This window comes from Pristiophorus japonicus, chromosome 27 (assembly GCF_044704955.1).
Source record: "Pristiophorus japonicus isolate sPriJap1 chromosome 27, sPriJap1.hap1, whole genome shotgun sequence".
Lineage (NCBI taxonomy): Eukaryota > Metazoa > Chordata > Chondrichthyes > Pristiophoridae > Pristiophorus > Pristiophorus japonicus.
In genome coordinates, this window is record NC_092003.1 from 974,450 (window position 1) to 987,863 (window position 13,414).

At 52.0% G+C, this 13,414-nt stretch overlaps 1 protein-coding gene across 2 annotated transcripts in view; it reads left to right on the forward strand.

Annotated features, from left to right (window-relative positions):
* Positions 1-9,230: 9,230 nt before the first annotated feature.
* naa40 (N-alpha-acetyltransferase 40, NatD catalytic subunit) overlaps positions 9,231-13,414 on the forward strand; it is a 37,240-nt gene continuing 33,056 nt past the window's right edge. For both annotated transcript variants that reach the window (XM_070868074.1, XM_070868073.1), the window contains exons 1-2: positions 9,231-9,321; positions 10,593-10,645. In XM_070868074.1, the coding sequence (XP_070724175.1) occupies positions 9,265-9,321; positions 10,593-10,645 (110 nt within the window). In that variant the 5' untranslated portion in view covers positions 9,231-9,264. The remainder of the gene's footprint in view (positions 9,322-10,592; positions 10,646-13,414) is intronic.

Here is a 13,414-nt window from a genome sequence, read left to right on the forward strand (position 1 = left end):
GAGGGATAGTGAGTGAGTGAGTGATAGTGAGTGAGGGATAGTGTGTGAGTGATGGTGAGTGAATGAGGGATAGTGAGTGAGTGATAGTGAGTGAGGGATAGTGAGTGAGTGATAGTGAGTGAGTGATAGTGAGTCAGTGAGTGATAGTGCGTGAGTTAGTGATAGTGAGTGAGTGAGGGATAGTGAGTGAGTGAGGGATAGTGAGTGAGTGAGGGATAGTGAGTGAGTGAGGGATAGTGAGTGAGTGATAGTGAGTGAGGGATAGTGAGTGAGGGATAGTGAGTGAGTGAGTGATAGTGAGTGATAGTGAGTGAGTGAGTGATAGTGAGTGAGGGATAGTGAGTGAGTGATGGTGAGTGAGTGAGGGATAGTGAGTGAGTGAGTGAGGGATAGTGAGTGAGTGAGTGAGGGAAAGTGAGTGAGTGAGGATAGTGAGTGAGGGATAGTGAGTGAGTGAGTGAGGGATAGTGAGTGAGTGATAGTGAGTGAGGGATAGTGAGTGAGTGAGTGAGGGATAGTGAGTGAGTGAGGATAGTTAGTGAGTGATAGTGAGTGAGGGATAGTAAGTGAGCGATAGTGAGTGAGGGATAGTGAGAGTGATAGTGAGTGAGTTAGTGATAGTGAGTGAAGGATAGTGAGTGAGTGAGGGATAGTGAGTGATAGTGAGTGAGGGATAGGAGTGAGTGAGGGATAGTGAGTGAGGGATAGTGAGTGAGTGAGTGATAGTGAGTGAGTGAGTGATAGTGAGTGAGGGATAGTGAGTGAGTGATGGTGAGGGAATGAGGGATAGTGAGTGAGTGATAGTGAGTGAGGGATAGTGAGTGAGTGAGTGATAGTGAGTGAGGGATAGTGAGTGAGTGATAGTGAGTCAGTGAGTGAGTGAGTGAGGGATAGTGAGTGAGTGAGGGATAGTGAGTGAGGGATAGTGAGTGAGTGATAGTGAGTGAGTGATAGTGAGTGAGGGATAGTGAGTGAGGGATAGTGAGTGAGGGATAGTGAGTGAGTGATGGTGAGTGAGTGAGGGATAGTGAGTGAGGGATAGTGAGTTGATAGTGAGTGAAGGATAGTGAGTGAGTGAGGGATAGTGAGGGATAGTGAGTGAGTGAGGGATAGTGAGTGAGTGAGGGATAGTGAGTGAGGGATAGTGAGTGATAGTGAGTGAGTGAGGGATAGTTAGTGAGTGATAGTGAGTGAGGGATAGTTAGTGAGTGAGGGATAGTGAGTGAGTGAGGGATAGAGAGTGAGTGAGGGATAGTGAGTGAGGGATAGTGAGTGAGTGAGGAATAGTGAGTGAGGGATAGTGAGTGAGTGAGGAATAGTGAGTGAGTGATAGTGAGTGAGTGAGTGATAGTGAGTGAGTTAGTGATAGTGAGTGAGGATAGTGAGTGAGTGAGGGATAGTGAGTGATAGTGAGTGAGGGATAGTGAGTGAGTGATAGTGAGTGAGTGAGTGAGGGATAGTGAGTGAGTGAGTGATAGTGAGTGAGGGGAAAGTGAGTGAGTGAGCGATAGTGAGTGAGTGAGTGAGGGATAGTGAGTGAGTGATAGTGAGTGAGGGATAGTGAGTGAGTGATAGTGAGTGAGGGATAGTGAGTGAGTGAGGGATAGTGAGTGATAGTGAGTGAGGGATAGTGAGTGAGTGAGGGATAGTTAGTGAGTGATAGTGAGTGAGGGATAGTTAGTGAGTGAGGGATAGTGAGTGAGTGAGGGATAGAGAGTGAGTGAGGGATAGTGAGTGAGGGATAGTGAGTGAGTGAGGAAATAGTGAGTGAGTGAGGAATAGTGAGTGAGTGATAGTGAGTGAGTGAGTGAGTTAGTGATAGTGAGTGAGGGATAGTGAGTGAGTGAGGGATAGTGAGTGATAGTGAGTGAGGGATAGTGAGTGAGTGATAGTGAGTGAGTGAGTGAGGGATAGTGAGTGAGTGAGTGAGGGATAGTGAGTGAGTGATAGTGAGTGAGGGATAGTGAGTGAGTGATAGTGAGTGAGGGATAGTGAGTGAGTGAGGGATAGTTAGTGAGTGATAGTGAGTGAGTGAGGGATAGTTAGTGAGTGAGGGATAGTGAGTGAGTGAGGGATAGAGAGTGAGTGAGGGATAGTGAGTGATAGTGAATGAGGGATAGTGAGTGATAGTGAGGGATAGTGAGTGATGGAGAGTGAGTGAGTGAGGGATAGTGAGTGAGTGAGGGATAGTGAGTGAGTGAGGGATAGTGAGTGAGGGATAGTGAGTGAGTGATAGTGAGTGAGCGAGGGATAGTGAGTGATAGTTAGTGAGTGAGGGATAGTGAGTGAGTTAGGGATAGTGAGTGAGGGATAGTGAGTGAGTGAGGGATAGTGAGTGAGGGAGGGATAGTGAGTGAGGGATAGCGAGTGAGTGATAGTGAGTGAGTGATAGTGAGTGAGTGAGGGATAGTGAGTGAGTGATAGTGAGTGAGGGATAGTGAGTGAGTGAGGGATAGTGAGTGAGTGATAGTGAGTGAGGGATAGTAAGTGAGTGAGTGATAGTGAGTGAGTGAGGGATAGTGAGTGAGTGAGGGATAGCGAGTGAGGGATAGTGAGTGAGGGATAGTGAGGGATAGTGAGTGAGTGATAGTGAGTGAGGGATAGTGAGTGAGTGAGTGATAGTGAGCGAGTGAGGGATAGTGAGTGAGGGATAGTGAGTGAGTGATAGTGAGTGAGGGATAGTGAGTGAGGCATAGTGAGTGAGTGAGGGATAGTTAGTGAGTGAGGGATAGTTAGTGAGTGAGTGATAGTGAGTGAGTGAGGGATAGTGAGTGAGGGATAGTGAGTGAGTGATAGTGAGTGAGTGAGGGATAGTGAGTGAGTGATAGTGAGTGAGGGATAGTGAGTGAGGCATAGTGAGTGAGTGAGGGATAGTGAGTGAGGGATAGTGAGTGAGTGAGGGATAGTTAGTGAGTGATAGTGAGTGAGGGATAGTTAGTGAGTGAGTGATAGTTAATGAGTGAGGGATAGTGAGTGAGTGATAGTGAGTGAGTGAGGGATAGTGAGTGAGTGAGGGATAGTGAGTGAGTGAGGATAGTGAGTGAGGGACAGTGAGTGAGTGAGGGATAGTGAGTGAGTGAGGGATAGTGAGTGAGTGATAGTGAGTGAGGGATAGTGGGTGAGGGATAGTGAGTGAGGGATAGTGAGTGAGTGAGGGATAGTGAGTGAGTGAGTGATAGTGAGTGAGTGAGGGATAGTGAGTGAGGGATAGTGAGTGAGGGAGGGATAGTGAGTGAGGGATAGTGAGTGAGGGATATTGAGTGAGGGACAGTGAGTGAGTGAGGGATAGTGAGTGAGGGATAGTGAGTGAGGGATAGTGAGTGAGTGAGGGATAGTGAGTGGGTGAGGGATAGTGAGTGAGTGAGGGATAGTGAGTGAGTGAGTGATAATGAGTGAGTGAGTGATAGTGAGTGAGGGATAGTGAGTGAGTGAGGGATAGTGAGTGAGGGATATTGAGTGAGGGACAGTGAGTGAGTAAGGGATAGTGAGTGAGTGAGGAATAGTGAGTGAGTGAGGGATAGTGAGTGAGTGATAGTGAGTGAGTGAGTGATAGTGAGTGAGGGACAGTGAGTGAGTGATAGTGAGTGAGGGATAGTGAGTGAGGGATAGTGAGTGAGTGAGGGATAGTGAGTGATAGTGAGTGAGTGAGGGATAGTGAGTGATAGTGAGTGAGGGATAGTGAGTGATAGTGAATGAGTGAGTGATAGTGAGTGAGTGAGTGAGGGATAGTGAGTGAGTGAGGGATAGAGTGAGTGATAGTGAGTGAGTGAGTGATAGTGAGTGAGTGAGGGATAGTGAGTGAGGGTGAGGGATAGTGAGTGAGTAGTGAGGGATAGTGAGTGAGTGAGAGATAGTGGGTGAGGGATAGTGAGTGAGGGAGGGATAGTGAGTGAGGGATAGTGAGTGAGTGAGGGATAGTGAGTGAGGGATAGTGAGTGAGGGATAGTGAGTGAGTGATAGTGAGTGAGTGAGTGATAGTGAGTGAGTGAGTGAGGGATAGTGAGTGAGTGAGGGATAGAGAGTGAGTGAGGGATAGTGAGTGAGTGAGGGATAGTGAGTGAGGGTGAGGGATAGTGAGTGAGTGAGAGATAGTGAGTGAGGGATAGTGGGTGAGGGATAGTGAGTGAGTGATAGTGAGTGAGTGAGGATAGTGAGTGAGGGATAGTGAGTGAGTGATAGTGAGTGAGGGATAATGAGTGAGGGATAGTGAGTGAGTGAGGGATAGTGAGTGAGGGATAGTGAGTGAGTGAGTGATAGTTAGTGAGTGAGGGATAGTGAGTGAGTGATAGTGAGCGAGTGAGGGATAGTGAGTGAGTGAGTGATAGTGAGTGAGGGATAGTGAGTGAGTGAGTGATAGTGAGTGAGTGAGTGATAGTGAGTGAGGATAGTGAGTGAGTGAGGGATAGTGAGTGAGGGATAGTGAGTGAGTGAGGGATAGTGAGTGAGTGAGGGATAGTGAGTGAGTGAGGGATAGTGAGTGAGGGTGAGGGATAGTGAGTGAGTAGTGAGGGATAGTGAGTGAGTGAGGGATAGTGAGTGAGTGATAGTGAGTGAGGGATAGTGAGTGAGTGAGGGATAATGAGTGAGGGTAGTGAGTGAGGGATAGTGAGTGAGTGAGGGATAGTGAGTGAGTGAGGGATAATGAGTGAGTGAGGGATAGTGAGTGATATTGAGTGAGTGAGGGATAGTGAGTGACTGAGTGATAGTGAGTAGTGAGGGATAGTGAGTGAGTGATTGTGATGTGAGGGATAGTGAGTGAGTGAGGGATAGTGAGTGAGGGAGTGAGGGATAGTGAGTGACTGAGTGATAGTGAGTAGTGAGGGATAGTGAGTGAGTGAGGGATAGTGAGTGAGGGATAGTGAGTGAGTGAGGGATAGTGAGTGAGGGAGGGATAGTGAGTGAGTGAGGGATAGTGAGTGAGTGAGGGATAGTGAGTGATAGTGAGTGAGGGATAGTGAGTGAGTGAGGGATAGTGAGTGAGTGATATTGAGTGAGGGATAGTGAGTGAGTGAGGGTGAGTGAGTGATATTGAGTGAGGGATAGTGAGTGAGTGAGGGATAGTGAGTGAGTGAGGGATAGTGTGAGGGATAGTGAGTGAGTGAGGGATAGTGAGTGAGTGAGGATAGTGAGTGAGTGAGTGACTGAGTGATAGTGAGTGAGGGATAGTGAGTGAGGGGTAGTGAGTGAGTGAGGGATAGTGAGTGAGTGAGGGATAGTGAGTGAGGGTGATGGATAGTGAGGGATAGTGAGTGAGTGAGGGATAGTGAGTGACTGAGTGATAGTGAGTGAGGGATAGTGAGTGAGTAGTGAGGGATAGTGAGTGAGTGAGGGATAGTGAGTGAGTGAGGGATAGTGAGTGAGGGAGGAATAGTGAGTGAGGGATAGTGAGTGAGGGAGGGATAGTGAGTGAGGGTGAGTGAGTGAGGGATAGTGAGTGAGTGAGGGATAGTGAGTGAGTGAGGGATAGTGAGTAGTGAGGGGTAGTGAGGGATAGTGAGTAGTGAGGGGTAGTTAGTGAGGGATAGTGAGTGAGTGATAGTGAGTGAGTGAGGGATAGTGACTGAGTGAGGGATAGTGAGTGAGGGATAGTGAGTGATAGTGAGTAGAGGGATATTGAGTGAGGGATAGTGAGTGAGTGAGGGATAGTGAGTGACTGAGGATAGTGAGTGAGGGATAGTGAGTGAGGGTGAGTGAGTGATATTGAGTGAGTGAGGGATAGTGAGGGATAGTGAGTAAGAGGGATATTGAGTGAGTGAGTGATAGTGAGTGAGGGATAGTGAGTTGAGAGGGATAGTGAGTGAGGGATAGTGAGGGATAGTGAGTGAGGGATAGTGAGTGACTGAGTGATAGTGAGTGAGGGATAGTGAGTAGTGAGGGATAGTGATGAGTGAGGGATAGTGAGTGAGTGAGGGATAGTGAGTGAGGGATATTGAGTGATAGTGAGTAAGAGGGATATTGAGTGAGGGATAGTGAGTGACTGAGGGATAGTGAGTGAATGAGTGATAGTGAGTGATATTGAGTGAGTGAGGGGTAGTGAGTGAGTGAGGGATAGTGAGTGAGTGATAGTGAGGGATAGTGAGTAAGAGGGATATTGAGTGAGTGAGGGATAGTGAGTGACTGAGGGATAGTGAGTGACTGAGTGATAGTGAGTGAGAGTGATAGTGAGGGATAGTGAGTGAGAGTGATAGTGAGGGATAGTGAGTGATGGATAGTGAGTGAGGGATAGTGAGTGAGTGAGGGATAGTGAGTGACTGAGTGATAGTGAGTGAGGGATAGTGAGTGAGTAGTGAGGGATAGTGAGTGAGTGATAGTGAGGGATAGTGCGTGAGTGATAGTGAGTGAGTGATAGTGAGGGATAGTGAGTGAGTGAGGGATAGTGAGTGAGGGATAGTGAGTGAGTGAGGGATAGTGAGTGAGTGAGGGATAGTGAGTGAGTGAGGGATAGTGAGTGACTGAGTGATAGTGAGTGAGGGATAGTGAGTGATGGATAGTGAGTGAGTGAGGGTGAGGGATAGTGAGTGATAGTGAGTGAGGGATAGTGAGTGAGGTATAGTGAGTGAGGGTTAGTGAGTGAGTGAGGGATAGTGAGTGAGTGAGGTATAGTGAGTGAGGGTGAGGGATAGTGAGTGAGGGATAGTGAGTGAGAGATAGTGAGGGATAGTGAGTGAGTGAGGGATAGTGAGTGAGTGAGGGATAGTGAGTGAGTGAGTGAGGGATAGTGAGTGAGGGATAGTGAGTGAGTGAGGGATAGTGAGTGAGGGATAGTGAGTGAGGGATAGTGAGGGATAGTGAGTGAGTGAGGGATAGTGAGTGATTGATAGTGAGTGAGTGAGGGATAGTGAGTGAGTGAGGGATAGTGAGTGAGGGATAGTGAGTGAGGGATAGTGGGATAGTGAGGGATAGTGAGTGAGTGAGGGATAGTGAGTGAGTGATAGTGAGTGAGTGAGGGATAGTGAGTGAGGGATAGTGAGAGTGATAGTGAGTGAGTGAGGGATAGTGAGTGAGGGATAGTGAGTGAGTGAGGGGTAGTTAGTGAGTGAGGGATAGTTAGTGAGTGAGTGAGGGATAGTGAGTGAGGGATAGTGAGTGAGTGAGTGAGGGATAGTGAGAGGGATAGTGAGTGAGTGAGGGATAGTGAGTGAGTGATAGTGAGTGAGGTATAGTGAGTGATAGTGAGTGAGTAAGGGATAGTGAGTGATAGTGAGTGAGGGAAGTGAGTGAGTGATAGTGAGTGAGTGAGGGATAGTTAGTGAGTGAGGGATAGTGAGTGAGGGATAGTGAGTGATAGTGAGTGAGTGAGGGATAGTGAGTGAGGGAGTGATAGTGAGTGAGTGAGTGAGGGAAGTGAGTGATAGTGAGTGAGTGAGGGATAGTTAGTGAGTGAGTGATAGTGAGTGAGTGAGGGATAGTGAGTGAGTGAGGGATAGTGAGTGAGGGATAGTGAGTGAGTGATAGTGAGTGAGGGATAGTGAGTGATAGTGAGAGTGATAGTGAGTGAGTGAGGGATAGTGAGTGAGTGAGGGATAGTGAGTGAGTGATAGTGAGTGAGGGATAGTGAGTGAGTGAGGGATAGTGAGTGAGGGATAGTGAGTGAGTGAGTGAGGGATAGTGATTGAGGGATAGTGAGTGAGTGATAGTGAGTGAGGGATAGTGAGTGAGGGAGGGATAGTGAATGATGGATAATGAGTGAGGGAGGGTGAGGGATAGTGAGTGAGTGAGGGATAGTGAGGGAGGGATAGTGAGTAGTGAGTGAGTGATATAGTGAGGGAGGGATAGTGAGTGAGTGATAGTGAGGGAGGGATAGTGAGTGAGTGAGGGATAGTGAGTGAGGGATAGTGAGTGAGTGATAATGAGTGAGGGATAGTGAGTGAGGGATAGTGAGTGATAGTGAGTGAGTGATAGTGAGTGAGTGAGTGATAATGAGTGAGGGATAGTGAGTGAGGGATAGTGAGTGATAGTGAGTGAGTGATAGTGAGTGAGTGAGGGATAGTGAGTGATGGATAGTGAGTGAGGGATAGTGAGTGAGTGATAGTGAGTGAGGGATAGTGAGTGAATGATAGTGAGTGAGGGATAGTGAGTAATAGTGAGTGAGGGATAGTGAGTGATAGTGAGTGAGGGATGGATAGTGAGTGTGTGATAGTGAGTGAGGGAGAGTGAGTGAGTGAGGGATAGTGAGTGAGTGAGGGATAGTGAGTGAGTGAGGGATAGTGAGTGAGTGATACTGAGTGAGTGAGTGATAGTGAGTGAGGGATAGTGAGTGAGTGATAGTGAGTGAGTGAGTGATAGTGAGTGAGTGATAGTGAGTGAGAGTGAGTGAGTGATAGTAAGTGAGTGATAGTGAGTGTGGGATAGTGAGTGAGTGAGGGATAGTGAGGGAGTGAGTGAGAGGGAGGGTGAGTGAGTGATAGTGAGTGAGGGAGGGATAGTGAGTGAGGGAGGGAGGGATAGTGAGTGAGGGTGAGGGATAGTGAGTGAGGGATAGTGAGTGTGGGAGGGATAGTGAGTGCGGGATAGTGAGTGAGTGAGGGATAGTGAGTGAGTGAGGGATAGTGAGTAAGGGTGAGGGATAGTGAGTGAGGGAGGGTGAATGAGTGAGGGATAGTGATATAGTGAGTGAGGGAGAGTGGGATAGTGAGTGAGGGATAGTGGGATAGTGAGTGAGGGAGAGAGGGATAGTGAGTGAGGGATAGTGATATAGTGAGTGAGTGGGATAGTGAGGGAATATGGGATAGTGAGTGAGGGTGAGGGATATTGAGTGAGGGAGTGTGGGATAGTGAGTGAGTGAGGGATAGTGAGTGAGAGTGAGTGAGTGATAGTGAGTGTGGGATAGTGAGGGAGTGAGTGAGAGAGGGAGGGTGAGTGAGGGATAGTGAGGGAGGGAGGGATAGTGAGTGAGGGATAGTGAGTGAGTGAGGGTGAGGGAGAGTGAGTGAGGGGGAGGGATAGTGAGTGTGGGATAGTGAGTGAGAGAGGGAGGGTGAGTGAGTGATAGTGAGGGAGGGAGGGATAGTGAGGGAGGGAGGGATAGTGAGTGAGGGAGGGAGTGAGCGAGTGCTGAGATAGGGAACTCGCTGTGGGGGGAATCGGTGATCTGTGGGTGGGGGCCTTCGACAGCCTGCACCTCGGTGACTCCCCACCCCCAGATTACGGGGGCCGGGGGAGAGAGCGTGTGCGATTGATGTCTGCCCTTCCCGTTAAATGACCCCGCTATTATTTACCTTCCAGAGAAAGTCGTCAAAAGCAAAGGAAAAGAAGCAGAAGAGAATGGAGGAGCGAGCGGCCATGGATGCCATCTGTGCAAAGGTGGAAACAGCAAACAAGGTGAGTTCGGAGAATGTGGTGTGAGCAAGTGGGGGAGGGGGGGACGGAGCGAGGGAGGGGGAAACGGAGCGGGGGAGGGGGAACGGAGCGGGGGAGGGGGAACGGAGCGGGGGAGGGGGAACGGAGCGGAGGAGGGGGAACGGAGCGGGGGAGGGGGAACGGAGCGGGGGAGGAGGAACGGGGGAGGGGGAACGGAGCGGAGGAGGGGGAACGGAGCGGAGGAGGGGGGAACGGAGCGGGGGAGGAGGAACGGGGGAGGGGGAACGGAGCGGAGGAGGGGGAACGGGGGAGGGGGAGGGGGAACGGAGCGGGGGAGGGGGAACGGAGCAGGGGAGGAGGAACGGGGGAGGGGGAGGGGGAACGGAGCGGGGGAGGGGGAACGGGGGAGGGGGAACGGAGCGGAGGAGGGGGGGACGGAGCGGGGGAGGGGGAACGGAGCGGGGGAGGGGGCACGGAGGGGGAGGGGGAAACGGAGCGGAGGAGGGGGGAGAGGGGACGGAGCGGGGGAGGGGGGACGGAGCGGGGGAGGGGGAACGGAGCGGAGGAGGGGGAACGGAGCGGGGGGAGGGGGGGTGGAATGAAGGGGATGGAGCAGGGGAGGGGGGATGGAGCGGGGGAGGGGGGAGCGGAGCAGTGGAGTGGGGATGGAGCAGGGGAGGGGGGACGGGGGACGGAGCGGGGGGGGAACAGAGCGGAGGAGGGGAGACAGAGCGGGGGGAGGGGGGGCGGAATGGGGTGGATGGAGCAGGGGAGGGGGGATGGAGCGGGGGAGGGGGGAGCAGAGCGGGGAGGGGGGACGGAGTGGGGGGGGGACGGAGTGGGGGGGGGGCGGAGCGGAGGAGGGGAGCCAGAGCGGGGGGAGGGGGGAAGGAGGAGGGGGGGGAGGGGGGCCGGAGCAGGGGAGGGGGGAGCGGAGCGGGGAGGGCGGGAACGGAGCGGGGGGGGACGGAGCGGAGGAGGGGAGACAGAGCGGGGGGAGGGGGGAAGGAGGAGGGGGGGGAGGGGGGACGGAGCAGGGGAGGGGGAATGGAGGAGGGGGGACGGAGGGGGGATGGAGCGGGGAGGGGGGACGGAGTGGGGGGGGGGCGGAGCGGAGGAGGGGAGCCAGAGCGGGAGGAGGGGGGACGGAATGGGGGGGGGAGGGGAGACGGAATGGGGGGGGGAGCGGAGGAGGGGAGCCAGAGCGGGAGGAGGGGGGACGGAATGGGGGGGGAGGGGCTGGAGAATCGGGTAGTTTTGAGATTTAACTTTTCTCCTCCTTCCCTTCAAAGCTCGACGATCCGTTAGCGTCATTTCCCGCCTTCAAAAAATACGACCGGAACGGGTAAGAGTGTGTGTCACTTACTTCATGTACTCCCGCCAGTGCGGCTAACCTTCCAACATCCAAGCTCCCCATCCACACGCCCCCCAACCTTCCACACCTGTCCCCCTGGGCTTTACCTCTCCTGGGATTCTACCAAGCAATGCGGACTTCAATAGACACCCTAGGACCGCCCCTGCCCCTGCCCCTGCCCCGCCCCTGCCCCTGCCCCTGCCCCGCCCCTGCCCCTGCTGGTGTCTCTCAGCCCCCTCTCTCTCAGGGAGATATCTGTACACTGACTGGTGTCTCTCAGTCCCTCTCCCTCAGGGAGATATCTGTACACTGACTGGTGTCTCTCAGTCCCTCTCCCTCAGGGAGACATCTGTACACTGACTGGTGTCTCTCAGCCCCCTCTCTCTCAGGGAGATATCTGTACACTGACTGGTGTCTCTCAGCCCCCTCTCTCTCAGGGAGATATCTGTACACTGACTGGTGTCTCTCAGTCCCTCTCCCTCAGGGAGATATCTGTACACTGACTGGTGTCTCTCAGTCCCTCTCCCTCAGGGAGATATCTGTACACTGACTGGTGTCTCTCAGTCCCTCTCCCTCACGGAGATATCTGTACACTGACTGCTGTCTCTCAGTCCCTCTCCCTCAGAGAGATATCTGTACACTGACTGGTGTCTCTCAGTCCCCCTCTCCCTCAGAGAGATATCTGTACACTGACTGCTGTCTCTCAGTCCCTCTCCCTCAGAGAGATATCTGTACACTGACTGGTGTCTCTCAGCCCCCTCTCTCTCAGGGAGATATCTGTACACTGACTGGTGTCTCTCAGTCCCTCTCCCTCAGGGAGATATCTGTACACTGACTGGTGTCTCTCAGTCCCTCTCCCTCAGGGAGATATCTGTACACTGACTGGTGTCTCTCAGTCCCTCTCCCTCACGGAGATATCTGTACACTGACTGCTGTCTCTCAGTCCCTCTCCCTCAGGGAGATATCTGTACACTGACTGGTGTCTCTCGGTTCCTCTCCCTCAGGGAGATATCTGTACACTGACTGGTGTCTCTCAGTCCCTCTCCCTCACGGAGATATCTGTACACTGACTGGTGACTCTCAGTCCCTCTCCCTCAGGGAGATATCTGTACACTGACTGGTGTCTCTCAGTCCCTCTCCCTCAGGGAGATATCTGTACACTGACTGGTGTCTCTCAGTCCCTCTCACTCAGGGAGATATCTGTACACTGACTGGTGTCTCTCAGTCCCTCTCCCTCACAGAGATATCTGTACACTGACTGGTGACTCTCAGTCCCTCTCCCTCAGGGAGATATCTGTACACTGACTGGTGTCTCTCAGTCCCTCTCACTCCGAGAGATATCTGTACACTGACTGGTGTCTCTCAGTCCCTCTCCCTCAGGGAGATATCTGTACACTGACTGGTGTCTCTCAGTCCCTCTCACTCAGGGAGATATCTGTACACTGACTGGTGTCTCTCAGTCCCTCTCCCTCACGGAGATATCTGTACACTGACTGGTGACTCTCAGTCCCTCTCCCTCAGGGAGATATCTGTACACTGACTGGTATCTCTCAGTCCCTCTCACTCAGGGAGATATCTGTACACTGACTGGTGACTCTCAGTCCCTCTCCCTCAGGGAGATATTTGTACACTGACTGGTGTCTCTCAGTCCCTCTCACTCAGGGAGATATCTGTACACTGACTGGTGTCTCTCAGTCCCGCTCACTCAGGGAGATATCTGTACACTGACTGGTGTCTCTCAGTCCCTCTCACTCAGGGATATATCTGTACACTGACTGGTGTCTCAGTCCCTCTCACTCAGGGAGATATCTGTACACTGACTGGTGTCTCTCAGTCCCTCTCCCTCAGGGAGATATCTGTACACTGACTGGTGTCTCTCAATCCCTCTCCCTCAGGGAGATATCTGTACACTGACTGGTGTCTCTCAGTCCCTCTCTCTCAGGGAGATATCTGTACACTGACTGGTGTCTCTCAGTCCCTCTCCCTCAGGGAGATATCTGTACACTGACTGGTGTCTCTCAGTCCCTCTCCCTCAGGGAGATATCTGTACACTGACTGGTGTCTCTCAGTCCCCTATCCCTCAGGGAGATATCTGTACACTGACTGGTGTCTCTCAGTCCCTCTCCCTCAGGGAGATATCTGTACACTGACTGGTGTCTCTCAGTCCCTCTCCCTCAGGGAGATATCTGTACACTGACTGGTGTCTCTCAGCCCCCTCTCCCTCAGGGAGATATCTGTACACTGACTGGTGTCTCTCAGTCCCTCTCCCTCAGGGAGATATCTGTACACTGACTGGTGTCTCTCAGTCCCTCTCCCTCAGGGAGATATCTGTACACTGACTGGTGTCTCTCAGCCCCCTCTCCCTCAGGGAGATATCTGTACACTGACTGGTGTCTCTCAGTCCCTCTCCCTCAGGGAGATATCTGTACACTGACTGGTGTCTCTCAGTCCCCTCTCCCTCAGGGAGATATCTGTACACTGACTGGTGTCTCTCAGTCCCTCTCACTCAGGGAGATATCTGTACACTGACTGGTGTCTCTCAGTCCCTCTCACTCAGGGAGATATCTGAACACTGACTGGTGTCTCTCAGTCCCTCTCACTCAGGGAGATATCTGTACACTGACTGGTGTCTCTCAGTCCCTCTCACTCAGGGAGATATCTGTACACTGACTGGTGTCTCTCAGTCCCTCTCACTCAGGGAGATATCTGTACACTGACTGGTGTCTCTCAGTCCCCTCTCCCTCAGGGAGATATCTGTAC